Source organism: Onychostoma macrolepis, chromosome 13, assembly GCF_012432095.1.
Source record: "Onychostoma macrolepis isolate SWU-2019 chromosome 13, ASM1243209v1, whole genome shotgun sequence".
Classification (NCBI taxonomy): Eukaryota; Metazoa; Chordata; class Actinopteri; order Cypriniformes; family Cyprinidae; genus Onychostoma; species Onychostoma macrolepis.
The window spans coordinates 493,061-520,005 of NC_081167.1; the positions used below are offsets into that span (position 1 = coordinate 493,061).

Below are 26,945 nucleotides of genomic sequence, written 5' to 3' on the forward strand. Positions count from 1 at the left end.
CTCACCATCACACCCAATCCTAAGGTTTAGGAAATGACTGCCATAAAAATTCCTCCAGATCTCTGGATGCAACAGCAGTGGCCGAAACAAAGAAAGGCCACACAGATCTATCCAAATCCATTCATACCCATGTTTGGAGACCTTAAATGGATGCAAACTGCAAGGGATTCACTTCATCCTCAGATGAAGTACAGTTTATGTTGATGGCTATTGACTGTTAACACAACAGTTCACGGAAGCAGGCCTATTAATATATTATGGTATCAACAAGTGATAGTTCAACAGTTTCCTATCATGTTTGGACTCTTTTTGCTCCTCATGATGCTGATAATAGTTTGAAAGAGGTTTGGTAAAGAAATATTGCATGGGTGAAATGTTAAAGATACTGTTTAACTTTGTACTCCACTGTATGCAAATGAGTTCCACACTAGGGCGGGCAACATCATGGCCACCTTGGACACAAGTGGCCAATCACATTCCGGGAACGGAGAGGCGCCAGATTCCAATCTCCAGAGAGACAGTAGCAGATACGACGTTCTGAGTCTCTGGCCTGACGAGGAAAGAGATTTCAAGACAGCTAAGGTTTAACTCAGCTCCTGAGCAAACCTTCCTTATCGCATTTGGCTGCCCTTCAGTTGCAATGGACCCAGCAGTGACGGACCCCGTCTGACTCTTGCCGCTCCGAAAGCAGCACAGCCCAGTTCACAAAGGACCTCCGCAGTGGACACTGCCTGAAACCCACGGCTCCTCAACGACGCAGCCAGGCTGCAAAGGACCCTGTGAAGACCCATCTGACCCAGCTGCCCGGTCCATGCTCTAAGGACCCTTTGTGGCACAACAGAAGTTCAGCATCCTCCAGGTCAGCATTGACGGCTACCGGAGCGCAAAGCCCTCCCCACTGCATGCAGTCTGCATCACCAGTGGAAGACGTCTCTACCGCCGGACTGATCACCCGCCTGTGGAACGTAATTATAAACTTACCAAACCTCTTTCCTAAAGACCTTGGCTTAGTTTATACCTGCAGTGTGTGTTTCTCTAACCTGTTTAGATAACATTTACTTGGGGTCAGCATTACAAATAATAGCTATATTATTTGTTCAGAGATAAATAAGCAGTTATTTATCGTTAATTCCACCAGAGCTATTAAGTGGTTCCCATAAGCAACATTTCCATAGAAATCTCTTCCATTGCTACATTCAGCTCAACAGCATTGCATTCAGCCGTTCTGTGTTCATTCCATTTATTTGTTTCTGCGATTTAGTATCTTCCTTCATATTTAGTTGTCTATTATTCTCTATTAGCAGTGCATATTCACTTATTGGTATCATCACTAGTTGTTGTATTTACTCTTGCATATCTATTGTTAATAAATTTCATTTATTGTGTCTTCTTTGTGTTGAGGATCCAAGGCTCTACTAGCTAGCTAAATCACCAATCTTTCAGATAAATCAGTTGACCAGCTCCCTCCAATGTGTGCAATTCAAAATATTGAACAGCTTGTGGGAAACACGCCCGCATTGCCAAATTACCAGTCTTTGACTGGTGCACTAAACTAAGTGAGGTGGGAATTGGTCATCTGATATACTCATAACCGCACCTTGAGTGACGTGTGACCCAAAATCACAACGTCTTAGGTGACGTGAGTTCCACATACTACATATGTTGTGAGTTATTGTGGTTATTCTGTGTATTTTCCTGGTTAAATTCCCTTAGTGTGTATCTTTGACACAATATGCATTATGCTGAATTTCTAGGAACCACCATACGCATGACAATACATCAGAAAAAAAACAGCATAATAGCATTAACTTTGACTCTTTTTCAAGGTCAAGGTCAAAGTTTATTCATATAGCAACTTAAAACAACACAAATGTTGACCAAAGTGCTTCACAAGCAGAGCAAAAGACATACATAAGAAAACAGAAACACAGCTAGTTGTCACGCTCTGCTACTGTGTTGGAGACGAAAGAGATACACATTCACTTGTCATTATTAATCCAAATAAAGACACACATGTAGCAAGGGGGTTTGATGTACAATACCAGAACCAAGACACATGGACACACAGGGCTTAAATAATCAAATTAAATGAGATGATAACTAAACACAGCTGGAAAAGAATGAACGTTGATTTACTAATAAACTAATGAAAACAGAAACTAAACCAAATAAGGGCAAAACAGAATTAAACAGGAACACACATGTGACAAGTATTTTATCTGATAATTTAATACTTAATAAAACTTAAAATAATAAAAACAGGAATCATAATAGTCAAAAAATAGCCATAACCTGCTACAGCATAAACTGCTACCCCTAGCATTAAAAAAAAAAAAAATACGAGAATAAAATCAAGTTATGAGTAAGCCTGAGAAAAAAAGATATGTTTTAATTGATGCTTTAAAAATGGTTAATATAGGGGAAACTCTAATCTTTAGGGGTAAAAGACCTGTCTCCTTTAGTTTTCAAACAAGATTTCGGGAAATTTAATAACAGCTGGTCTGAAGATCTGAGTGATCTCTGAGGGGAATAAAGACTTACAAGATCTGGTATATGGGCAAGTCCATGAAGAGCTTTAAACACATAAGTTAAAACCTTAAAATCAATTCTTTGTTTCACTGGGATCCAATAGAGGGAGGCCTGGATAAGTGAAATATGTTCCCTCTTTTTTTGTCCCAGTCAGAAAGTGAGATGCAGCATTTTGAACTATCTGTAATTGTGAGAGTGATGACTGACTTATTCCAGCACTCAAGGCGTTACAGTAATCAAGCCTTGACGAGATAAAAGTGTGTATAACAATCTCCAACTCCCTAAAAGTAAGAAGGGACTTAAACTTTCGAAGCCGCTTTAGCTGGAAAAAAGCCCTGACCACCAAATTTATTTGCTTGTCAAACTTAAGATGGGAATCAAAGATGAGCCCCAGATTTTTGACATAAGAGTGATTGTTTGACTGAAGATGCCCCTAGAAAACACTGCATTTGTCAGTCAGCGGTTTGGAGCCAAACAGGATAATTTCTGTATTTTTTTCATTCAACTGAAGAAAATTTTCATCCATCCATTCTTTAAAATCCTTTAGACATGCTAGCAGAGAAAAAAAAAACAGAATCACTACCAGAATCTAATGGTTACTAGACCTGGGTATCATCTGCCTAGATGTGATAGGATATCTTATGACGCTCAAAGATCGAGCACAGGGGAAGCATGTAAAGAGAAAATAAAACTAGACCCAAAATTTAACCCTGTGGCACCCCACAGGTGATTGGCACTGGGGATGATAGAAATTCTCCAATTTCTACAGATATACTCCTATTTGAAAGATAAGACTCAAACCAGTCTAAGACAGCATCACAGATGCCAACCTCGCGATTCAATCTATTTAACAGAAAGCAATGGTCCACAGCAGAGGTCTTCAACCCCATTCTTGGGGACCCACTATCCTGAAGAATTCAGCTACAACCCTAATCAAACACACCTGAAGTGGCCAGTCAAGCTCCTCAAGACTGCTTGAAAATTGCAGGCAGGTGTGCTGAAGCCAGTTAGAAATAAACTGTCCAGGAGAGTGGGACCCCAGGAGAAGGGTTGAAGACCTCTGGTTCACAGTATCAAATGCTGTGCTTAAATCCAGCAGAACAAGGACTGCAAGGTTTCCAGAGTTGACTGATAATAAGATGTAATTTGTCACTTTTAAAAGGGCAGACTCAGTACTGTGCTTAGCCTTAAAACCAGACTGAAAAGGGTCTTTCACCGCATTCAGTGTAGACAGCATCACTGATTATAATGAGTTCTATAGTATTTTGTCGCGCCGCTCGCGTCCCGTGTAGACACGGTGTTATGGTAAGGCAAGAAGTAGGACCCGTGTAAATATCGGATCAGCTTTCCAGCACTGGAGAGAATTCAAGAAGCGGGAAGGCCTGTGACACTTAATGGCACTAACATTCTTGGCCATGATTTACATTACTGTTTTTTTTAGTTTTTAAAAAAAAATAAATCTCAGCATATAAATCTACTTGTTATTTGTGCTTGAAATGTAAAAAACAAACATTGTGTGCTATGGCATGAGCATTAATTACCCAAAATAATTATCAACATTTTAGCATAAGATAGATAAAAGATATTCTCTCTCAGTGTACATTTCAATCCAAAACCGTGAATTTGCTGGTTTTTAATAATCATTTTATTAAAAACTGCATTAAAATATTTGATCAGTTGACAAAAATACAAGCATTTTTTATATATACAAATACAAAAAAATTACATTATTTGAATTTAAACTGACAAGAAAAAAAAACATTCTGTTAGAATAGTTAGGAGAAACCACACAACATGAGCTTTTGAAATATTGCCATTTTTCTTTAAATGTAGTTGTATTCTCTGTAACTTAACATTTTCTTGTGCAGACAATTAGCGATAAGCTTTCCATATGAACAAAGATATTATTGTTAATTTATATCATTTTTTTTTCATATTCTTGTGTTCAGCATGTAAAATATAAATAGTCTATAACTGAAACCATTTATGCAAAAACTGTAAGCAAGTATTTTCTCTTATACCTCTGTGGATGTACACGTCAGAAAATCTGTAACTCTGAAGTCCATCACATGTTAATCCAAAATCACAGAACACACATCCACTGCCATATTTACCCTTTCCACATTGTATTTTGTTTAAATTGCAAAAAATCAAATCTGGAAACATGCTGCCATTCTCTAAGATTTTCATCCAGAAAGTAAGGCTTCTAACTACAGTATGCTAAATTTATAACACTGTATTTCTAACTGTGTGGTAATGCACTTACTCCTTGGATTTTTGGTGATATTCCACAATTTCCATCGGTAGGCCTGGTTCAGTTACGTGGTTGGGAGTTGAACTCATTGCAGATGTTGTGAATAATCTTTGGTACATACTTGTAGAGGTTGTCAAACTCATCTACGAAGAAAGAGTGGTCTCTGTCGGGGTCGGTGGCGATGTATTCCAGCTCGTCCTGTGCTGCCCAGGCTATACCAATGGAGTACGCGATCACACCTGGTGCATAAGATATGGGAGAGTGCAATACTTAAAAAATGTAGGCAGTGCTGGTCTGGAAGTCAGCTTTCTTCACATTCATAGAAACTAAATACTTCCTCTAAAATAGGTACTTTTATCATTCAGCAACACTTAATTAGGGCCCAGAATTTTCTAGCTACAGCCTTGACTGTGAATTCTGATGTTTAATGTGATTTACCCATGTTTCTGGATCTACATCTCTGACTGATCCTATAGGAACAACATTCCTATAAAGCAGTCACTGACTATGTTTACATGGATATCAGTAATCTAATTATTTACCTTATTCTAAATAAGACAATATTATGATTAAGGTGTTTACATGAGTTGCTTTTAGAATGTTCCATTCATGTTCCCATTTTACTTGTTATAGTACATAGAGCAGGGTTCCTCAAATCTTTCCCTGGAGGGCCAATCTGCTGCAGAGTTTAGCTCCAACCCTGATCAAACTCACCTACCTGTGATTTTCTAATGATCTTGAAGACTCTGATTAACATGCTCAGGTATGTTTGATTAGGGTTAGAGCTAAACTCTGCAGGAGTGGGCCAGATTTGAGGATGCCTGACATAGAGCGATTAATAGCACACTTCATTACGTCCCCATGCGACGCCATCTGACGTTCCAAATGAAGTTCAAACATATAGTTCATCTTCGTAATGATGCAATATACAGGTTTGAGTGTTTCATTTTTAATTTTACGAAAGCTTCAAGTGGAGTTATTTATTTCTCATGCTATACGTGCAAACTGATGACAGCGTTGTTGAAGCCATGCTCTTTTTTTTGCCGTCAAACGGTTGACCACTGCTGAGTGTAGATCCTGCCGCAAAATGCAGCGAAAAGTCCTACATGATGGTAATAGTGTGATTTAAGGTGTGTACATGTCTATACTGCACTTCAAAAATGCAACTAAAATAGGAATACTCCACATGTCCTAATTCGATTTGTGTTTACTTCTAGTATGACTTTTCAAAAATCTCTGTTTACATGGTAGATTCTTAATCAGAGTTTTGTCTTAATTGCATTAAAATCGGATTATTGTTGTCCATATAAAAGTACCGTCTGACTGTTCCAGAAACAACCATGGGTGCTGACCCAGGGACCTACGGTGTTCTACCGCACTCACCTTTACGATGTACCGCCAGCGCCGGGGCCCGCACGTCATCGTAGGACCGTCCGTCCGTGATCACAATCATGATCTTGCGCTTGTTGGGTTTGGATTTGCTGAACAGTTGATCTGCAGCAAATGTGATGGCGGCTCCCGTGCTGGTACCTCCGCTCCAGTAGTTTATACGCTTGATAGCATTCAGCAGATCAGCTTTGTTGTTGTATTGTCCGAAGGCGAACTCAAGCCTCTGTTCATACGTGTACTGTACGATTCCTACACGCGTATCCGTGTCTGAGATCTCAAATTCCTGCGTCACGTTTGCAACGAACTGGAGCACGGTGCGGAAGTTTCCGGTTCCCACGCTGCTGGAGCCGTCGATGACGAAGGCAATGTCGTTGGCGTTAAGGCAGGTCTTACTGCACACCAGGCGGTCTGTGTCGCACACGCGCTTCACCAGAGGCTGTACGGCTTTGCGCAAAGCAAACCAGCTCGTGATGGGGAACGAGAAGAAGCCATTGGTTCTGCACACAGCCTACACACCAAAACAAGAAATAAAGTTCCCTCTGTGTCCCTCAATTGTGTTCGTTTGCCATGAAATTCTGGTATGTCTCAAACTGTAATCAATATTAATACCTTGTCAACAAAGTTGGTCTCCACCACGTTCTGTTTTTCATTCTCATCTGGGCCCTCGATGGTGACAAAGAAGATGTTGATGCCTGACTCTCTGGCCAGACGTGAGGCCTCCTCCACTTTGTCAGTGGGCCAGCCGTCCACCAGGACCACAGCCACATTGGGCGCCCCACCTCTGTTCCCATTAGTATCACTGAAGAAATGCTTGTTGATGTAGGAGAGGGCCTTTCCTTAAAGGGCCACAGAGCCAGAATCAGTACAAAACAGCTACAGTTCCATCGGCCTTCCTCCCTGTGAACACTCTCTGCCGTGTTTCAATTGCAGCACTGTTTTGGGTCCAGTCTCTGCCCTGAAATGCTTTCCTTAAATGCTTCCAGGACTTCAGGAAAAGGCAAGAGTGCAGCACGCTACTGCTGAAAACTATCAATGTAGCAGTTACTAAAACTGCAAAACCTCTCTTTATCTTTGTTTCCACCACTTATAATTGATTTCTCAAATTTTCATACTTATACAAATGCTACATTAAATGGACCTGAAAAAGTACTGGGGAATTTAAGGCACACCTAAAAGCTTCTAAATGTTGGTGCATGAAGGTTGCTAAAACTCTACATGACTTTTGCCCAGATTTCTCTTGAAGAAGAGTTTCACTTGTTGTCTGGACGTTTTCACTAGTCTCTGGACGAGTAAGTGCTGAGATTTGGAGCCAATCTGCAAATTCTGGTCAGTCGAAGTTGACTGATTTCAGGTAAAATGGAAAAATATTGTTTATTTATTTATTTTTTCAGTTCTTTCCTCTCTAACCATTTATAAAGTCATCAAATGTATGATGTCTAGTGTTTTAAAAAGTCATGTAGTATCTTCCAGCTTTTAGATCAAGTGTCTGTATCTCTGTGTCTCAAATGCAGCAGGAGAGTTTTTCTTTAATAACTTTCACTTTAACAATTTTCACTATCATTTATGCTTAATGTATTTTAATCAGCTGTTTTAATGATTTTTAGTGGATGCATGAAAGTCAGTTCTCCCCTAGTTCACCAAGCTTGATACATTTACCACAACCAAATGTCTATATTTTCAACACTAGATCTATTGTTTTAACATTCCAGTTTAAGCATTGAAATGTGTAAAAAGGTGTATCATGTTTCTCTACAATACATGACACTTGCTTTGATATTTTGCTATCTAATATTCATATGTTGCGCATGACTTTAGTGCCCGAATAGTTTTGGGGTCACTGCAGGCCTCAGGTATTTCTGAGTCCAAACAAGCAGGTTTGTGTAAATCATGTACAGAAGATGAAGGGCTATGGTCCTGATTAAACATCATCCAACCAGATTCATCAAAGCAGATAATGTTGTGTCCTCAGGCTATCTTTAACTTTATAGCTCTGCTAGAGAGGGCAGCTGCTTTTTTACAGGATTCCACTGTTATATTAAAGTGAAACACTATCTATAACACAAACCATGCAACCAATGTGAAAAACTAATCTCTAGGTTGGATAAACCTCAGGCATTTGGTCAGCTTACACAAAAACACCACAGAGTGGCACCAGCCCTGTAATTTAGCCACAGTTCCCAGCTCAGATTTAGATCTTATTTGAAACGGAGATGTGAAATTCAGTGAAACCATGTGATGACTTCTGCTCTTTGTCCTTCAGGGTATAGTTCAGGGTCCTTCACTCACCTACATTGGACAGACCGCCCTTCTGGACTATTTTGCTGATGGCCGGCTTCAGGTCCTTGGAGCTGGAGAACTGTTTTAGACTGAATTCTGTGACTGGATCATCCCTGGATCAGAAATGAAATGTTGATACGTTATATAAGCATGATCTACCTGTGTATATGTATGCTTTAGTACGTTGGGTACACACTAACATGCATATTATCAACGAAATTGCACCACTGACCTTAGAGATGTACTTAGAGATGTTTAGTTCTCTGAATAATATATTATACATTAATTAAACCATGCTATAAGTTCCTTAAATTCAGTAGTGTACAATCTTGGAAGGATTCATACACATTTATGCACACGTGAAGATCTTGTTTAAATATGTTTTCATTTTAGACACTGTCAGTATATTGATACTGTATGTTTCAGTGGCTATCCATGTGAGTGAACATTTATGTATGCTAAAACCAAATTTTACTTATGAATATCTACCAATACTAATGATATTATGTTTTATGTGATAGTCCCTCACTTATTCTTATTAATACTTCAAGTATTTGAGTGTTTTCTGGGACAGGGACACATTATTACCCATATTGAATGATGCCCATCATGGGTCCAGCTACACCCACATTAATGACCTGAGAAACCTCCACGAGAAAGTCTTTCTGAATCTTAAAACGGCGTTTCCCAATGCTCCAGCTGCCATCCATGAGGAATGCAATATCAACTTTACAGTCTACAAAGACAAGATGAGGATAAAATGAGAGCCATGAAAGGAAGTGAATAATACTCTCATAATTAGTGGCAGTTTTGAAGGAGCATGAAGGAATTGTACTTGAATCTCCTTGAGACATGAGTCCAGGAACTCTGGCTGTTATGTCATATCCTTGTGGGCTGAAACCTGGGAGATGAGAGGATGTTACAATTACATTTTAGGAAAATCGTGATCCTTATCTATAGTACTTTAAAGAACTATCTGTATGGCTATATTATCAAGTCCAAATTTAAAATTAAATAATTTGTAAATAATCATAGAGTACATCTTGAAACTATGCTTGCTGATTAAGGACATTGTGAAGTAATCCCAGAAGGTGCTCTTTAGTAGGGTTTGAAACAACTATTACGAAAAAGAAGAATCCAAGGCACGTCTTCTGGTAATAATTTGCCTATATAATTGAAAAAAAAAAAAAAAAGAAAATGGGAGAAAGGCTACAAGTCTACTGGATTTTGCTGATCAAGTTACTTATCATATAATAACATATAATAAAGCAACCCAGGCCCATTAGAAAAATCATTTCTGCAAAATGATATTTTGCTGCTTCTTACACGTTTGGCATGTTCAGTGAAATGTCCAGTGAGTGGAACTAAAAACATGTTCAGGTTTATCTGACACAGACAAATGACAAATGACACAGTATTGTGCAAAGGACCACTATTTCCCGGCCATTGACATTATTTTCCAGCTTTCCGTGCTTTCACCATTTTATGGAAGGAGGCGCAGTTACACATTTTCTAAAAGAGTGCTAAATCTCTGGATCAAACACAGGCGAAGAAGAATCAGAAGAAAAGTGTTGGTATTTTACTGCTACTAGTGTTCATTTCAATGGGAAAATGCGGTGAATTGTATGTATAGGTATGTTTTGGAGTTTTGCAAAAATGTACATATAGGCACATTTTTCAAATGAACCCATGTGGCAAAAGAAAAGAAAAGAAAACAAAAAAACTACTTAGTTAGATGTCTCACCTGACTCGAACGGTTTTGACCCAGCAAGCACCTCTGTGGCAGTAATCAAAAACTAATTATTATATATCACGCGATAATTAAAAAAATGAACGAATTAATCAATTAAATTAAAAATCCTGTATTCAATCATAGTTTCTTAAGCAGGACTATATAGCAATATTGTGCACTGTGATAAAACTGTGCGCCTTAATATACAAATGTGCTTGTGCCTTTGACACACCTCTAGTGTGGCTCGTCTCAGATGGAGGCTTGTGGTCTTCTGGCGCAGGAGCTGAAGACAGAAAACATGTACACACGAATCAGGCCTCCAGTTTCACAAAGACACAGTGGCTCACAGTGTTGGTGACCCCTCCTCACTACAGTTACACAACTGGTAACATACTCACTAGAGCTGTGCACCCAACTCCGATTTCACAGCCATGACGACTGATGCTTTGAATAAATATGCAATAAACCTGGGAGACTGGCAAATGCTTATAAGTTTCTTCTCATTAATCCAGGCATGATTTTCTATTATAGCATTTACTATGAGTACAGATACTCGTTTTGGTACATGCTGCATTATACCAATGCATGTATTATTAGCAATGATGTAACATAATCTAACTTATTTAAATAAGCTATCTAGCAAAATGTTTATGAAAGGAAATTTGGCCCAGGCAGTTTTTTGCTAGATAACTCAAATATTAACTGACCATGGATTTCTGTCCCTGTGGTACAAACCAGAGTCCAGCAGCATTTACAGCATGACTAAGGCTCCCAACAAAGACTCTATTGAATCCAGACACGGGGACAGACATTGTAGTTATATGGAGTGTGCGGTCCACACATTGCTCACTGCCATCACACACTTAATGGAAGCTTCCCACCATAAGTCAGGCAGAGAGACCCATTAGACCAGACCATCTTGACCATGTTGGGAGAACGGCTTAAACCAGCTAAGACCAGCGAAGAAGCTTAGGCAAGGTTACAATGTTATTTCAGTTGGAAACCCTAGCAGAGAGCCATGTTCATACGGAACACGTGTTATAACACATGTATAACATATACTCATTGCATAGACTTTTTGGCATAAATGTGTTATTCCAAAATAAAATGAGAATACTTACAATACTGTCCAAAGTTATGCAGCTGGTACTCATGCTCTGTGTTATCAGGCCTTGGGTCAAGAGCTGCAGAATAGAGGCAGCATTTGCAGGAACAGTTAGTTCAGCATTGTGCATTATGGAAAATATACCCATAATACCCATAAGAAAATAAAAAGCCAAACAATCAAAATCTATAAAGAGGAGTACAAAAACCTGTAGCTTACCACCTATTCTCTGACATGAATGATGAAGTTAAAGTCATGTAGCTCCAGCAGAAATGCATGCTGCTCTGAATGTTTTTGATATCATATGGGTCGCACATTGGCATGGACTTTTAAAACTAACTTGAAAGCTAGTGGCATGGCCTATTTAAGGACGAGGCACTGCAGGTGAATAGGGTAATTTTTTTTAGACATTTAGACATATAACATCAGCGTATGAAATCCTTACCTGTGGGGTCACCAGTACTCATCCTGCTCCATTTAGAGCCTGTGTTTGGCACAGAGTGGCTACTATCTGAACACAGAAAGTGACGGTAGGGCCTCATGTCAGATTTTGATTAGCATGAATTATGAAGTGTTTATGGATATTCACTTGGAATTTAAAAGGATGTTTAATCTACGTTTATGTCTTTTTTATTGCTCATATGGAGGGTTATGTTATTGAACTGGATGATGAGACCTGCATAATGATTATGATACCTGTTGGTCTTCTGGTGCCAGAGAACCAATCAGGTCGTGTGTACGCAGGGTGCGGCCAATCTCTTCTTGCAAATGCTAGATAGGGAGATTGAAAAACTATTTACAATACATTACTTCAAGACATCAAATGGACTTTTAGATGTTTATGTAGCAAGGAAATATTTTATATTAATCTGTTAATCATGTTAAGAGGTTTAGAGATCATTTACTGTCAGATTCAAGAAAAACAATGTATTCTGTCATGTCAACTATGATGTCAACTCCAGTCAGACAGTTCTGATAAAATAGTCACTTTGTATATCACACAAGCATTAATTGTCACGTTTATGGTCTGTTTTGGTTTTATTTTGCCCGTTTCTGTTCTTGTTTCCTAATATGGTCTTTTTCCTTTTCTTGTTTAGTTAATTGATTATTCCTCGTTTAGTTTAATTACGATCCCCTGCACCTGTGTTTTGTAATCATCCTGTGTACTTGAGTTCCTGTCTGTTCACTTCTGGTTTGTCAGTCAGGGGATTTTACAGTGATTCTTTCTGCAGGTGAGTGAGTCAATGAATCATTCACTTAACCGATTTGTTCAAAAACATGGAATTATTCAGAAATAAACACCGTAACTGTGCGTATTGTCCTCTTGCATTATCGACACACTATTTTCCTGTTTAACACTGTAAAGCTGCTTTGACACAATTTGTATTGTATGAAGAGCTTTATAAATAAAGGTGACTTGACTTGACGTGATTTGTTGCTTAGAGACACAACTGTTGATTCAGCTTTGACTTTGTTTGACAGGATTGGTTTAATTGGCAGTTGAGCATAATTAGAGAAAGTAAGTGGCAGTATTGTGTCTAGAAACAATTTAAACCATGTCCTGTTTATTGAACTGTTGTATAAAAGCATTGTATATTTGTGTCTGAGATATGTTTCAAGAATCTGTTAGGTGCCTAAGAGCCTTATTCACGCCTTAAAGCGGTCATGAACTGCCTCTGTTTTTTATTTTGTATTGTTTTCTGAGGTCCACTAATAATGTTATCAATAATTTACATTTTAAAAAAATCATAATTTAGAAGCAATAGGCTATTTGTTTTTTTTTTTGTTGTTGTTGTTGTTTTTTTTGTCCTGCTTTGACCCCCTGATCAGAACGCTCTGTTTAAATAGGCGTGGAGGATTGTAGACTCAGAAGTAAACTCCCACTGCTGTGATTGGCTAATAGTTGTGTATGTTTGACAGCGTGCATCCTTCACAGATGGACACATAAATACTCAGTACATATCAAACGATCTGTAATAACAGACAAAGCACTAGTGATCACATAATGAAAACAGTCACTCACACTTGTGTGTTGGGACATTACTGTCAGAACCAATATATTCGGCACAGCATCGTCTTTTATTTTCAGTTTTTCTGAAAATTCTGCATTGAATTGTGCCTTGTTTGTAAATGAAGTGAACAAAAGACCTAGTTCATACTGACTTGGTCTGCATTTCATTAAAAATAAAGTTAATCAAATAAAGTTTATCAATTGGTGTCTGCATAGATCTGCGTTTGCCGCTCTTGTCATTTACCTACTACGTGTGCAGGGCTAAACAGGCAACGATGCAGAATCGGTGGGCGGGGCTAAACAGGCAACGATGCAGAATTTAGAAATGATAAATTGATTGTCAATAAAGTATGAAAATACAATTATTAAACATTATAGATATGCTCAAGAACAAATCATTTATAGCTGTATTTATAAACTATTTACTATTGCCTATTAATGTTGGAACAATGCTTTATAAAGGATGAATTGACTATTTACTAATGCTTAACTAATGATTCCTAGTGTGCAGTTTTTTACAGCACAATGACCTCTTATATATCAAAAGATCAAGGGAATTGTGATTTCTCAGTTCATGACCCATGATGCAAGTGCATGGTGTTGTCACTCGTCTGAGTTGCCTTACACTTAGTATCCAATTTATAACTAGTCTTTAACTTACCTGATGTCACTGCAGTAAGCTGGTAAAGCTGTTAGTAAATATAACCAAGATGTACTCAATATTTATTTACAGTCAAGTATGATTTGAGCATGTTTACTTGCTTTGCTAAAGCCTTGCTATTTCTAAAGGTGCTAATTTCAGACAAAGCTTTACCTGATCCCTCTGATGCAAAAAGAGCATTAGACTTCCAAATGTGTTTTTTGATGTGTATCAGCACACATGTGAAGACACGCACATGCTAATAGACGGCATCTGCAGATACTTACCAGGATTAGAATGCGCCGTGTGCTGCTTCCTCTCAGACTGCGGCTGCACCCGACTGAAAGCTGCTGAACAATGTGAAACAGATGTAAAAATATCCAAGAGAGAAGAAAGCAAGAGTTCATGTCTGCATCGCAGCTGCTACTGAGTGATGTCTGAATTGAATGAATGAATCATGCGAACCTGAAGCTGAGGAAACATGCGGCTGTCTTCGGATTGCGGTGCCCGTCTCTGGCCTGTGCACACCTGCCATCAAAATGCAAACACATTCAAGACAAGACACATGTAAAGCTGCACCGTCTGAGACATTTGACATTCACATTCACAGTCTGAGCTGATCTATCAATGCGATATACTAAGAAATGTGTCTTTCACAGTGGTGGGCCGTCAGGGCCAGCAAAGCCGTTTATGCTGGCCTAAACACTGCCAGAATCACTGACTTAGTTTTAATATATATATTTTTTTTCCATGAATGTGTATTAAATTATTTCCAATAGTCTATTGTCTTCATTTCATAGCTTTTCTCTTGGTGACTTCCACTAGTGTATGCTTATATTAGAGCTTTTATCCAATCATATTTCAGCAATTGTGTTGCCAGGGTCAAAGAAATCTGCCTAAGGCCTTCAGAATCAACAGTGCAGGCGTCTGTAGCTTAAAATCAATGGCAATGAAACCGTTGTTTTAACCAATCAGATTTTGAGTTGGCAGCACCAGGGTCATCTAGCAGGCTTACGACAGCATCAGCATTTTCTCGTTCTTTGATTGGATGCTCAGAGAGCATACTAGCCAAAGCTAGCTAACAGCATCACTGTAAATCACATTTTTGTTTTCACCATATTATTAATGTTTCTCAGGTTTCTTACCGTATATGCTGTGTACAGTGCGTTATTGTATATTTTCAGTGCATTCTGAAAAATATTCGCCTTCTGTAAATCTAAATACTAAAGTACTAAGTGACTGCGAAAAACAACCACACACCTCCTCGGCAACGGTGCTGTGAAAGACTCGTGAAGATGAAAAACTACTAGAGTATGGTAGGTTATATTTCATTTTTGACTTTTTATTTCTTTATGCTTTGTATTGCATAAAATAACTGATGTTATTTGCAAAATATAAAGCTAGGTTTAAGTTTCCATAAGAATATCTCAGTTTCCCATGTTGAGCTGTGTTAACTGGTCTCTTCCTCCGGCCGCAGCACCGCTGGCAGAGAGGCAGACCGATGGGAGACTCGGTGTGAAGATGAGAGTCACAGGGGTATGTTAAAACACATGTATACGCTTTTCTTCATCGTCTTGTATGATTTTTTTTAATGTTACTTGCTCGCTCAGTGCACGGGTAGAGCGGACTCGTTAAGACGAAAAGCAGTAAGAGTTTGTTAAATTGTTAAGTCAACTTTAAAACACATGTAATGGCCTTATTTGTTTTATACCAATGTTATCTGTAAGGTATAAATACGTTCGAGTTAATAAATGTCTGTAAGAACATCGGGTGGACTCTATTTGTTTCATTTTGTCAGGTTAATGCCCCAGCTAGAGATTGCTGTCTGTGACACAATGCCCTGTTACACTGCATTTCTGCATTTCCATATTTATGGTTTCTATAGCCATGGCATTATTATGATGGTATTAAGAGGTGTATTAATTCATGTAGGATGCCATTGAAGGCCTACAGTAGGTGTAAAATGCATGGCCTGCCACTGGTCTTTCATATACTACATGTTCTGTCTTTGGGGAAAGTTGTAAGTGCTCCTTGTCTTCAACTATTAATTGTGGAAAACAGAAATGGCATTGTCACCAACAGAGGAGGATACACTGAGGATACACTAATTTCCACAACAGAGGTTTATTTGCAGGTAATGTTTGAAACAAGCCATGTGAACAGTTGAGTCAATGAGTTCAGAGAATTTCATCAAACTTAGCTCAGATGGTAATAGGCTTTCTATTTTGCAGGCACAGCATATAAAACAGTGCAACAGGTAATCATGAAGACAGACGAAGACGGAAGACAGGACAATCCACAGCCAAGAGCCTCTGGTAAGGAGTCAGGTAAGTAATAATGAGGTAGGTTAATGTGCTGTCTACCCTAGACAAATCAGGTTCTCCATTTGTGTGAAGAAATTAAATTGTGAGCAGATGTTTGATATTTCAAATGGTTTGATCATGGTGAGGAAATTGATGGCAGGAAGTGTCTCATTATTTGTTCTGCATGCACCCTTAGACACGGGCAGAAAAAACTTTGGAGGAAAACAGCAAGTGAGATCAACACTCATCTAGCTCAGGACACAAACAGTCACCAGCAACATATCAAATTCCAAACAATATACCTGTTCCTAGAGTACAAAGAAACTTAAACACAACAGGCAAGCGTCACAAGACAGGACACACAGTCAGAGTAAAAGGAGTGTGGTTTACCTGAGTTTGTGCGGGGTGAAAACCTATTGGCATAGACGGAGCTGCCTCTAAATGCTTTAGACAAATGTTATGGTTAGAGTTTAGGGCTTGTGTCACTGACAGAGGAAGTGAGGACTACAGACAGTGTCAAAGCAGAACATACCTTGCGCAGGACCTTTTCCTTGGGCGCTCTGTGACTGTCCTACATGCAGTGTTTAGAGAAATATAAGAAAAAAAATAAGAAAAATATCTTAAACCATCATCAAAATCTAGTAATAAGTTCTGCCTTTGAAACAACTGGTGCTCCAAAGAAGAATTTACATTGAATATCTTTGTTACTCAGGAAAACATCATATGTTTGAAGTAAAATGCTGTTTCATGCCGACTTTTCACAGGCCAACACCATCTACACCCCAAAAGACACAGACGGTTGCTACGAAAACAAAGAACCAAAGGAAAACTGCAAGAGACCATTAGTTCTGTAAACCACTAAAAACACACCCAGAGGGCCTGAATAAAATTATATGACAGCAGCCACAAGAAGTGCCACGTGAGGGAGATTCAACATGCCTGCTTGACTTACGTGCAACAGAGCTGAAATACGGGTGACTGCTGCCTAGATCAGAAAGAAAGAGGTTGCTTTAGAAACGGAGAAAGGGAAGAGGATGGATAGAGAGGGAACCTGATCCATATCGTCCAGACAGGATGCTCATTTCAATAGGGTACTGAAAAACTGACCCAAGAACAAATGGATAAAAGTATTGCATTGAATTTACTGTAATAAACTATGATTTATTCAATTAAGGCATCAGATCTGTAAAAGACTGGCTCACCTGCCTCGCGGACTTTATGAACGGTGACCCGTGGCTTGGCTGATGTGGTGATGGGTGTGGTCACATGAGTGGTTGTGGGCGGAGTTGCAGTGGAGCTCGGCTCCGTCTCTAGAGCCTCTGTCACAGGCGACGCTGTGGAGTATGGTAGCTCTTTGAGATCACCTTGGGATCAAGGAAATGTGAATAGATGATGAGCTGCGACATGGATGATTCTGAAAATGGATCCACTCTCTGCTAGGCTCTGCCAGATGGGAGCTGTGAGTGGCTTTAATCACTGTGTTTGTCAGACAGAGATCCTTTGGCATACTTTCCATGTTTAGCCATTTAAGATTGAAGTTTGACCCTGGTAAAATCTCACATTAGCTGCATCTCACCTTGTCTACTCAGCGATTATGCATTCTCTAGAAATCAAATCCATGATCTTGGCATTGTTAGCACCATGCATTACTGTTTAAGTTAGAGGAAAGGTTTAATGACATAACAACACATATAGGAGCATTACCAGCCGGCTAAAACCGCTTACCTGTTTTCACTGTGGTGGGTCTTGAGGGTACAAAGACCAGAGTGGATGGGTAGGTCACCCCCTTCTTTGGTTTACCCACTGACACACAGAACCGTTAAGCATGTGAGAAAGTACTCGTCATATGAAATTACTGTGTCTTAACTCTTTCCCTGCCAAACACAGAATTTTCAATTATTTATTATACAACGCTTCCCCACCAAAAACAGAATTCTCCAGGTATTCACTGTTATACACTCGGGGACGCTATTACACGTCCTGAATCAGTCCAGAATCTCTCTATTAAAAACACAGGTGAGGAAGACGCAGAAACGAGCGATCTCATAAGCAAATGCATGCAAAAAATAATGTAATAATCAACAATAAACCACATATAAATTAAAATGGTCTAATGTTACTGAGTGAAATGTCGATCCAGGAAGTGCTAATGGCCTGTGCAAGCTTTGGGAGTGCTGATGGAAGCAATCTACTGCATCTTTGCTTTGATCATCATTAGGGATGTTCATATCGGTTATTTTTCCTAACCGACAACTGACGCTCGTTAACCGATTATTAACCGTTAACCGACAAGATTATTTTAAATTAGAACTGAATTAAATTAGCAAGAATAAGTGTCTGTGACCCGTTAAAAATACTAACATTTGTTTTCCGGGGATTCATTTTACACGCGCAAAAAGCAGCAAACAACAGAACATGAGGATTCACATGGTCATCATAGCTATCACATCACGCACCTGCATCGCTTCAGCAGCAGAGAAAAACATAATAAAGCTAGGCGCTATATATATATATATATATATATATATATTATAACGAATAAATAGGTCTATACGAGAAATACATTTGCACTTAAATCATAATTTAAGAAAACGAAAGAAAAACTGTGCAACAAGTAGGGAAAAGAAACCAGATGGCAGATATTGGCCTATTTTTTTGGCTTATTTTACAAAAGCGCAAAGATTTGTTTTTATTGTGAATGTACACAAATAAAAGCAAACCTTTTACAATTCCGATTATATTCATGACTAAAAGGAGTAGTTGCTTCCATTGTTACAAGGGGGAAAAAATCAAGTGATTGCTGCTGCGCCGCATGCACGCACACAGTTAAGCATTCTACCTTGACAATGCAGCCTGTTCATTATCATTATAAAAACAATCAGTCAAACATATGGAGAAAAACAAACAAACAAAAAAAAAAACCCACACTGCTCAGTTTAAATATGTAGTAAAATCTATGCCGTTAAGCGTTATCACCATACCGCCGTGAAGTTATGCAAAACGTTTTGTTTTACGTGGATATTGGAACGCGAGCGAAGTAGGCCTGTACATAAAAGGTAAATAATATTTTGGCATTCAAATACATCACGAATACGGAAACATTTGATTTTGTTTGAATGAGAGACCCAACATTGGTTTCAGTTACATTTGTTTTAGCCTAAATTAATTCGTTTTGGTTTTTGGTTTTATATAGCTAGGTCTATAGCTTCTTACATTTTTAATTCTTGTTCTTTTCTAAATAGCCTACTGTTAATTGAAAGGATTTGTTGAGGAGTGATGGGAACTAAAATAGCCTATATGTTTACAGTGTTTATTATAATGTTTGTAATTCGCGTCGGCCTGTTTCTGAATGAAATAATAAAATGCGACTTATAGGTGACTTATGTTTTTTTTCTCTCTCTCTCTCTCTCTAAAAAACGTATTTTTAAAATTTTTATACGCATAGCTTATTTTAACCATGCAGCAAACCTTTTAAAATATTTTTATAAATGACTGAAAAATAAATAAATAAAGTGACTTTAAACCGTTTAACTGATTGTATTAATCGGTCAAAATTCTTATCGGTCGGTTAACGGTTAAACGGTTAAAATGAACATCCCTAATCATCATACTGAATATGATCCAGATAAAAATGTGATTTTCTCAGCTTTTTGCTCAAAATTTCTTTTTTAAATGTATTTATTTATTTATTTTTTATGAGACTTACATATATTCAAGTGTTGATAAAAAATAAATCTTAACGCTAGAATAAAACTTTTTGTTGTTGTTGTTGTTGTTTAAAAGTAGAGGCTCTGTTCTTTACTTTGATGTATGAATATCTGAACATGCAATACAACAAAATATTCTGGGGGCCTTGAAATTTTAGTGAAAATTATCAAAAATGCTGGCGGGGAAAGAGTTAATATTCTGTTGGCATATTTCTCTTTTCTATTTAACTGCTATACAGAGCCTGTTTGCCAATACAGTACATATAGGTGTTTTCCAACTGTGTTTGTTCAGGGTAAGGTCTACACTACCTGAGACAGAAAAGGATTCTCTCCAGTTGGGTAAGGACAGAGAGCGGACACCGTTGGCAAAGCTACCCTTGTAGATCGTCTGTCCTGCCATCTTCATCACAATTACCTTTCCTCCAGAGTTAGTGATGACTCCACTGACAACAAAATAACAGCAAAAATCACCATGTATGTGAGATGTATTTATCTAAGGGATCTGTATTGATTTGGGTAGCTTTAATAGCTTAGAGTGAATATTGAGTAAAAAAAAAAAGGGGAAAAAAAGGCTAGAAATGCGTAAAAATGCTATGCTATGCTATGAGATCGTGTAACTTAAATTTGACTGAGATCCAATGGCAAAGATAGCCAGATCACTTCTGAGGGTGGTCTATGGAATAAGAATATAATCCAAGCAAATGCATGCCATCTGTCTTTTACTGGCTGCATACATCTCCCACATGTGCACTGACTGATACACCATAGCAATTGATAAACTAACACAACCTCCTCAGCTGACATTATTTGTTGAAGAGGCACACACATTTTGTTCAGCTTTCCCTTTGATCAACCCATGTTATTCTAATCATTTATCAAGTTTTATAGGGTCAGAACTTGACCCATGAGGCCTTCATCTCTCAGGATGTTGTGATTACACTTAACAACCATGAAACAGATGGCTGACGATCAGACTCTACAGATGACAGATGTTCGCAAAGCAGAGAAGGCTGTAAAAGATCTCTAAAGCCATCTTCTCCCTTCCTGAGGTAGATCCATAGCATCATATACAGGTTTCCCATACTTTTTGACTACTAAAATGTTATGAAAAATCTCTGAAGAAGCTGCTTGTCGCACCCCATTAACTACAAAGTTCAATTAGAGTCGCAAGAACTTCTGCAGGTGCAAGAGCTGGTGTCATGTGGGCTAACAATATTTGCTAAGTGTACATTTTTGCAGATTTCTTTTCAATTAGATTAGCAACTTGTGATTTCATCAAGAGAGCTCAAGCTTTTGCATAATATTTTAATTTGTCCTACTGATCATTGTGGAACACACAACACTATTATACACTTATTTATCTAACAAACATACTTAGTCTACATTTCAATTTGCACATAATATACCTGTACATACAAAACTGTCTATTGTAATATACCTGTACATACAATTGTCAATTTGTATATTGTTATTCCCTATTTACTTATTCTATTCTTTATTCTTCTTTTATTATCTGTGTTTTTGTTCTGTCACTGTCATTCTGTTGCACTGTGGAAGCTTCTGTCATGAAAACAAATTCCTCGTGTGTGTAAAAATACCTGACAATAAAGCTCATTCTGATTCTGATTCTGATACTGATACATTAACACCAGGTGAACTTTATCTCACTTTGGTCTCACAGACTGCAAACTGTTTGCGCTCACCTGTGAATGGCAGCATTGCAGATACTGGATATGGAGGCAAATACACCTGTCCCATACACCTTCTCCTTGGTCTCCTTGCAGTTAGCTGGACACTTAGCAATAAACTCTGAGAGATTGATCTTCCCAGCCCGCATATCACATTCTATTGCTGGCACAGCTGGAAAAGCAGAGGCAATGTCAGAAGAACATAATTTAGTGGCAAATGTCTCAAACATGCATATTACTATCAACATATTTATTGCAGCTACCTTGTTTTGGCTTTTTGCTCTTTCCATTTGGCTTTGCTCCACTGGAAGTCAGTAGAAATGCTAGGAACATAGTTCATACAGAACATCATACAAATGCAAATTACGAGACCACATAATCCAGGTTTTTTACAGTCCCTAAATACAAATGAGACAGCAATACGACTATTCCTAGAGTAGTGCAAGAACTCAAAGTAGCAGTAAAATTGCTAACATATGCAAGGGCCTTATCTCCCAAACACTCTTTTCTTTCCTCTCTTCATGATGTTTAATGGGGTAATTTGTGTAATTTCAGCTATTATTTTGAGTGGCTTTCAACGCTTGACGCTTGAGCAGGTAAAAATGCAATGAAAACCCGCATTAATTCACAAAGTGAATAAACAGATCACAAAGCTAACATACATCTCTAATATGAACACTTTTTTTAAACATGCTATTTAAACTTAAATGTAGGCCGTCCAATTACTACAACTGCTGCACACCCATTGAACTGTTACTAAACTGAATATATGCAAGCTGCCATCTACAGTTTACTGAATTCTTGATTCTGATTGGCTGATGAACATTCGTTCCAAGGTGTGCAATTATTTGTCAATAAATGCACAGCTATGAGGTAGTCATATCATGACCAATGAATTTCAGTTATTTCAAAGTCCATACAACAGCAAATGAACCAAAACCAACAAAGGCACTGAACATACAAAGAAATATGACTAACAATAGGACAACAAAAACAATTTCCATTCAATTTGTTCTCTCCTCCCTCTCTCTCTCTCTGTCTCAGGTGTGCATAACCTTTTCTAAGTTATGGGCATGTCCATGTATTTCACCAATAAAAGTAACTATAAATGCTATAAATATTCTATTTGAAACCAAGAAATTACATCTTTAAAGACCATCTGGTTAAAACTTTTTAAATCACTCTTACTACTAAACATTTAGTCCCAAACTGCAGTGGTAAAGAAACAGCTTTCCAATATCATCCTACTGAGAAATTATACCAGACATGATAGCTTGAAGAACGCTGAGTGTGTTAGTCAGCCAGGACTGTCATGAATAATCCAGGATGTCCGTTCATCCAAAGTTAATTTAGTGAAGAATCAGCAAATGCATATAGGAAAAAACATTATTTGAATGCATATAGGGGAAGAAAAAAAAAACTGTTTTAATAAACACAATTATTAAATGAAAAAATAAATAAACAAACAAACTTACCTATAAAGACGGCAGTGAGAGTTGCTTTACTCATCTTGTGCTCCACAACAGGAGTCTAAATCTGGTCAAATGTTCTCTTAAGCCTCTGTATTGCTTCCTGTAAACATACAGAATAAAAAAAAGCATTGCTAACTTTACAGACACATGAGACTAACACGGAAAGACCATATCAACTGACTTTGTTACAGGAAATATAATGAAAGATAGCTCATCAGACCATGTTATTTTAAATTCCTTATTTCAGGGATCCAGATTTTGTGCTCCGTTCTTTGTGTATTTTTGTGCACTGGTCCTGGATACAACTGGTTTCTTAATGGCAGCCCTGCCTAAACCCTGGTTTTATGATGCTCTCTGGATATTTTACAGCTCACAATTGCTCAACACACACTCCCAACCACTTCAGGGTAACAAAGACTAACCATTGCAAAATGAAAGCTAGCACAGCAGATCAGTAATTTATCATCTCATCATTACAGGCTGCATCCACATTGCTGGTACCAACACATCATCTCTAAACTCTACCTGTCTGCAGGCCTCACTGCCAGAGCTATAGGCCTGATTTACTAAAAGCCATTACAGTATTCCAAACCATACTGTAACTGACAGGACAGATATGTGAAAAAAAAAAAAAAAAAAAATGCTGAGCTACTAAAATTGTCTGCTGAGGATTGGGTTGTGAGCTGTAACATATCTTTCTAAAGATTTCCTTTAGTTTTTATTATTTTTTTTTTTTGGTGATGGAAGTACATCACAAGTAGTTTAAGACATCCAATATAAAGTGTAATCTTCAGTACAACATCCCAACTGCAATGACTGCTAAATGAGCTAGTATTTAGAGACCTTGTTTCTGTTTACCCTGCTTGAACCAGCGCAACCAGCTGAGAACCGATGCTTAAAGATGAGCTGGTCTCTTAATATGTACACCAGTATAAATGAGGCTTCCACTGTATATTTCTCTGCTTCTTGAGGCAACCTTTGTTGAAATCATGGAATGTATCTGGTTGCCATGACAACTTCAGACGCACCCTCCCACTAACAGCACCAACTGTCTCCACCACTTTCTGACACCCAAAGGCCTTTCTGGGCCCCAAACAGGCAGAGTTTGTCTCATTAACGCCACAATGATATACCTCACTGTAACAGGCGATTTAAGAACTTGTTGAACTCAAATTGAACTCACGTTTCACTGACGTTTCATGTTGTGTTTTACCCCCCTAGGGGCTTCACCACATATAGTTTTATTTTTTCCGCCGCTATAATCATTCAGTGCAACAATAACGCCCGGATTAGGGAGGAATTTTGAGATCAATGAGCTTCTACTCTTCTTAAAGCCCAGAATGAGCAGACAGTCCAAACCAATGACCACATGGAGTCCACACATGAAAGAAAAGCTGAGACACATTCAAGCATCATAAAAGAAGTCAGGGCTGTTTTTCATCAAAGGAAACTATACACATTATTCATCCATCCATCACTCTGTTCTCCAAAGCTGCTGTCCTCTGTAGGGTCACAGGGATGCTGGAGTCTATCCCAGCGTCTCAGACCGAAGAACAGACGACCAGTACATCTATCACTAAACATTCAACATTATATGAATAAATTAACTCGTCAACATGAAAGCTTGTGTATCTGAACTCCACCACCACAATTAAGAAGAAAGAAAAAAAAAATTACAATGTTTTCTGAATCACAAGACTGAACACAGCTAATTTTCAGATCAGGGGCAGCCGGTACCTTGAGCTAAAAAAATCTCCTGAACAATCATGTGTTGTTCTAAGAAACAGTCTAATATCCCATAATCCTTATTTAACTGATTTACTTTCAAGTAAACTCTTTCTGCTATGTGCTACTGCAGCAAATGCAGAACAACACAAATAATAAAAACATTGAACCTTACGTTAACTTAACGTGTAATAAGTAGCCTATGTACTAGAATTTAAATGACTCTTTTGATACAATGGAATTGTTTTGTACATAGTCCATACTTCTGTTTTTTTTTTCACTCTATGTAATTGAATATGTAATTAATTTTTGTAATTACATTTATAATTACACTGTTGACTGTACCTCTACACCTTCACCACCAAAACTAGCCCCAATCTTAACTGTATCCTACCTCAAAAGTAGAACAAGTGTTTTAGGTTATACTTTATTTTAAGGTGTCCTTGTTGCAGTTTAATTATACATTTAAGTACTGAGTAACATTAATTAACTATACTTACTATATGGTTAGGGTTAGGATTATGGTTTGGCTTAGGGTTACTTGCATGTAATTATGCATAATTAAGTGTTATTATAATAGTAAGTACATGTAACTTTGGGTCATTGTGTTACCGTGTTTTACAATACAAACATGATAAGTACATTGTACCTAACTTTCTTTTGAGGCAACTACACAGCTGAAGAAACTTAATATAAAGTGTGACCAAAAATATCTTTCCAAAAATTGTTCTTTCTGCATTTGGAGAGCACTGTAAAACAAAAAGAACGGTCGAGAAAAGTTTAAAATGATGCATACAGAAGCTCTCTCAACTTTGTATTGTTAACTTGAATTTGTTTATTCACTAAATGCAGAAAGCCTCATTCAGATAATCACATACGTGTTTAGTCATTACTACTGCTTATGGGTGTCAAGTCAAAATAGGGGGAGGGCCATTCTTAATGACAGCATTTGACTGGAGAAAAATGAAAACACCTTGGTGCAGGTTAAGTCATATACAATTTATTTCCAAACAATTTTTTTTTCTTCTTTTTTCCCTTCCCAGATGAGGAAGACCACGGATCAGCAAAGTAAATAAATTCATCAACTTTTTAGTAATTAACTACCATATAATGTATGACCTCTTCATAGTTTGTCTATGTCTTAAAAGCTCCAATGTAAATGAATGAATGAATGAGGCATTTATATAGCGCTTTATTGTGTATTGCAATACACCCAAAGCGCTTTACAATTATGTGTGTGTGTGTGTGTGTGTGTGTGTGGTGGTGGTGGAGGGGGTCATTAAAGTTAATGTTAAACTAAACACACGTGATTCTTTAACAAATTGAATAAACCAATTGAAGGAATGTAATGTTAGCAGGTTGCAGTTTTTATTTATTTATTTAACTGCCACATTGTATAGAGTAAATGGACAGGAAATGATGGCTGGATTTAAACCCTCAATACCTGCCTACATGAGCACCACAGCTCTTAACCCACAGCTCCGACACTGTATTGAAATGTATACGCGCTGTATATATGCGGGAATAATGAGTCGACACATATATCATCCAGAGACGGGTAGGACAGCTTCTGAGCCGAAGAACAAAGAACAGCAGGAGAAACACAGCAGACTCCCGCAGTCCTCAAAGAGCAGACATGTCTCTACAGAGCTTGCCTTCACATCTCCACACACAGACACGCATCGTTCACTCAATACAAGCCTGATCAAGCTGACAGCGATTCCTCACATACTGCGCCAGTGTGGCAGAATAACTAAAGCAGAGAGCTGGGCGCAGAACTCCTCTTCCCAGCGGTGTGAAGCTGCTGATGGCGTACAGCTACTGTACCTATGCGAGCGAACCCAGATCTCCGCGCATTCCCTAAAGCGCACATCTGTCTCTATAATTACTTAGGGAAAAGTTTTAATAGGGGGAGAAAAAACTGAACCACAAAGCCGCAGGTAATTCAAAATAATCTGAAGGTTTTTGCTTTTTTTCTCCGCGAAAGCGAAACCACATGAAAGTGAGTGAAATGAGAGAAGATCTTACCTTTAGAGCTGCTCGGCTGACGCGCAGAGACGCTTTGAAACTCCAATCACGCGCGGGTTTCGCTCGACCTGTCAGTGTGTGTGTG

General features: G+C 38.2%; 1 protein-coding gene across 12 annotated transcripts; it reads right to left on the reverse strand.

Annotated features, from left to right (window-relative positions):
• Window positions 1–1,942: 1,942 nt before the first annotated feature.
• On the reverse strand, window positions 1,943–26,945 carry vit (vitrin). 12 transcript variants are annotated; one of them, XM_058796789.1, is made up of 23 exons: window positions 26,861–26,945; window positions 23,111–23,207; window positions 21,899–21,958; window positions 21,651–21,807; window positions 20,257–20,390; window positions 17,966–18,043; window positions 17,443–17,604; window positions 17,193–17,225; window positions 16,773–16,811; window positions 16,631–16,684; window positions 14,403–14,465; window positions 14,225–14,287; window positions 11,983–12,057; window positions 11,732–11,797; window positions 11,303–11,365; window positions 10,414–10,464; window positions 10,194–10,226; window positions 9,285–9,350; window positions 9,038–9,185; window positions 8,459–8,562; window positions 6,782–7,008; window positions 6,167–6,680; window positions 1,943–5,022 (listed from the first exon to the last, which is right to left on the reverse strand). In XM_058796789.1, the coding sequence occupies exons 2-23, from the start codon at window positions 23,142–23,144 to the stop codon at window positions 4,844–4,846; spliced, it is 2,403 nt and encodes an 800-aa protein (XP_058652772.1). In that variant the 5' UTR covers window positions 23,145–23,207; window positions 26,861–26,945; the 3' UTR covers window positions 1,943–4,843. The 12 variants fall into 12 exon arrangements, with proteins under 12 accessions (XP_058652772.1, XP_058652771.1, XP_058652770.1 ...); XM_058796788.1 differs by lacking the exon at window positions 17,193–17,225 and adding an exon at window positions 17,292–17,342 and having other exon boundaries at window positions 14,225–14,284; XM_058796787.1 differs by lacking the exon at window positions 17,193–17,225 and adding an exon at window positions 17,292–17,342.

What these genes read in the sequence shown, in the direction of transcription:
- vit (XM_058796787.1), bottom strand. Translation starts at nt 23,144, where the DNA reads ATGAGTAAAGCAACTCTCACTGCCGTCTTTATAG. An exon ending in ATGGGCATCATTCAATATGG is followed by an intron (nt 8,563 to 9,037) that starts GTAATAATGTGT and finishes TTTCTGATCCAG; the next exon opens with GGATGATCCAGTCACAGAAT. An exon ending in GGGCGGTCTGTCCAATGTAG is followed by an intron (nt 7,009 to 8,458) that starts GTGAGTGAAGGA and finishes TGGCCCTTTAAG; the next exon opens with GAAAGGCCCTCTCCTACATC.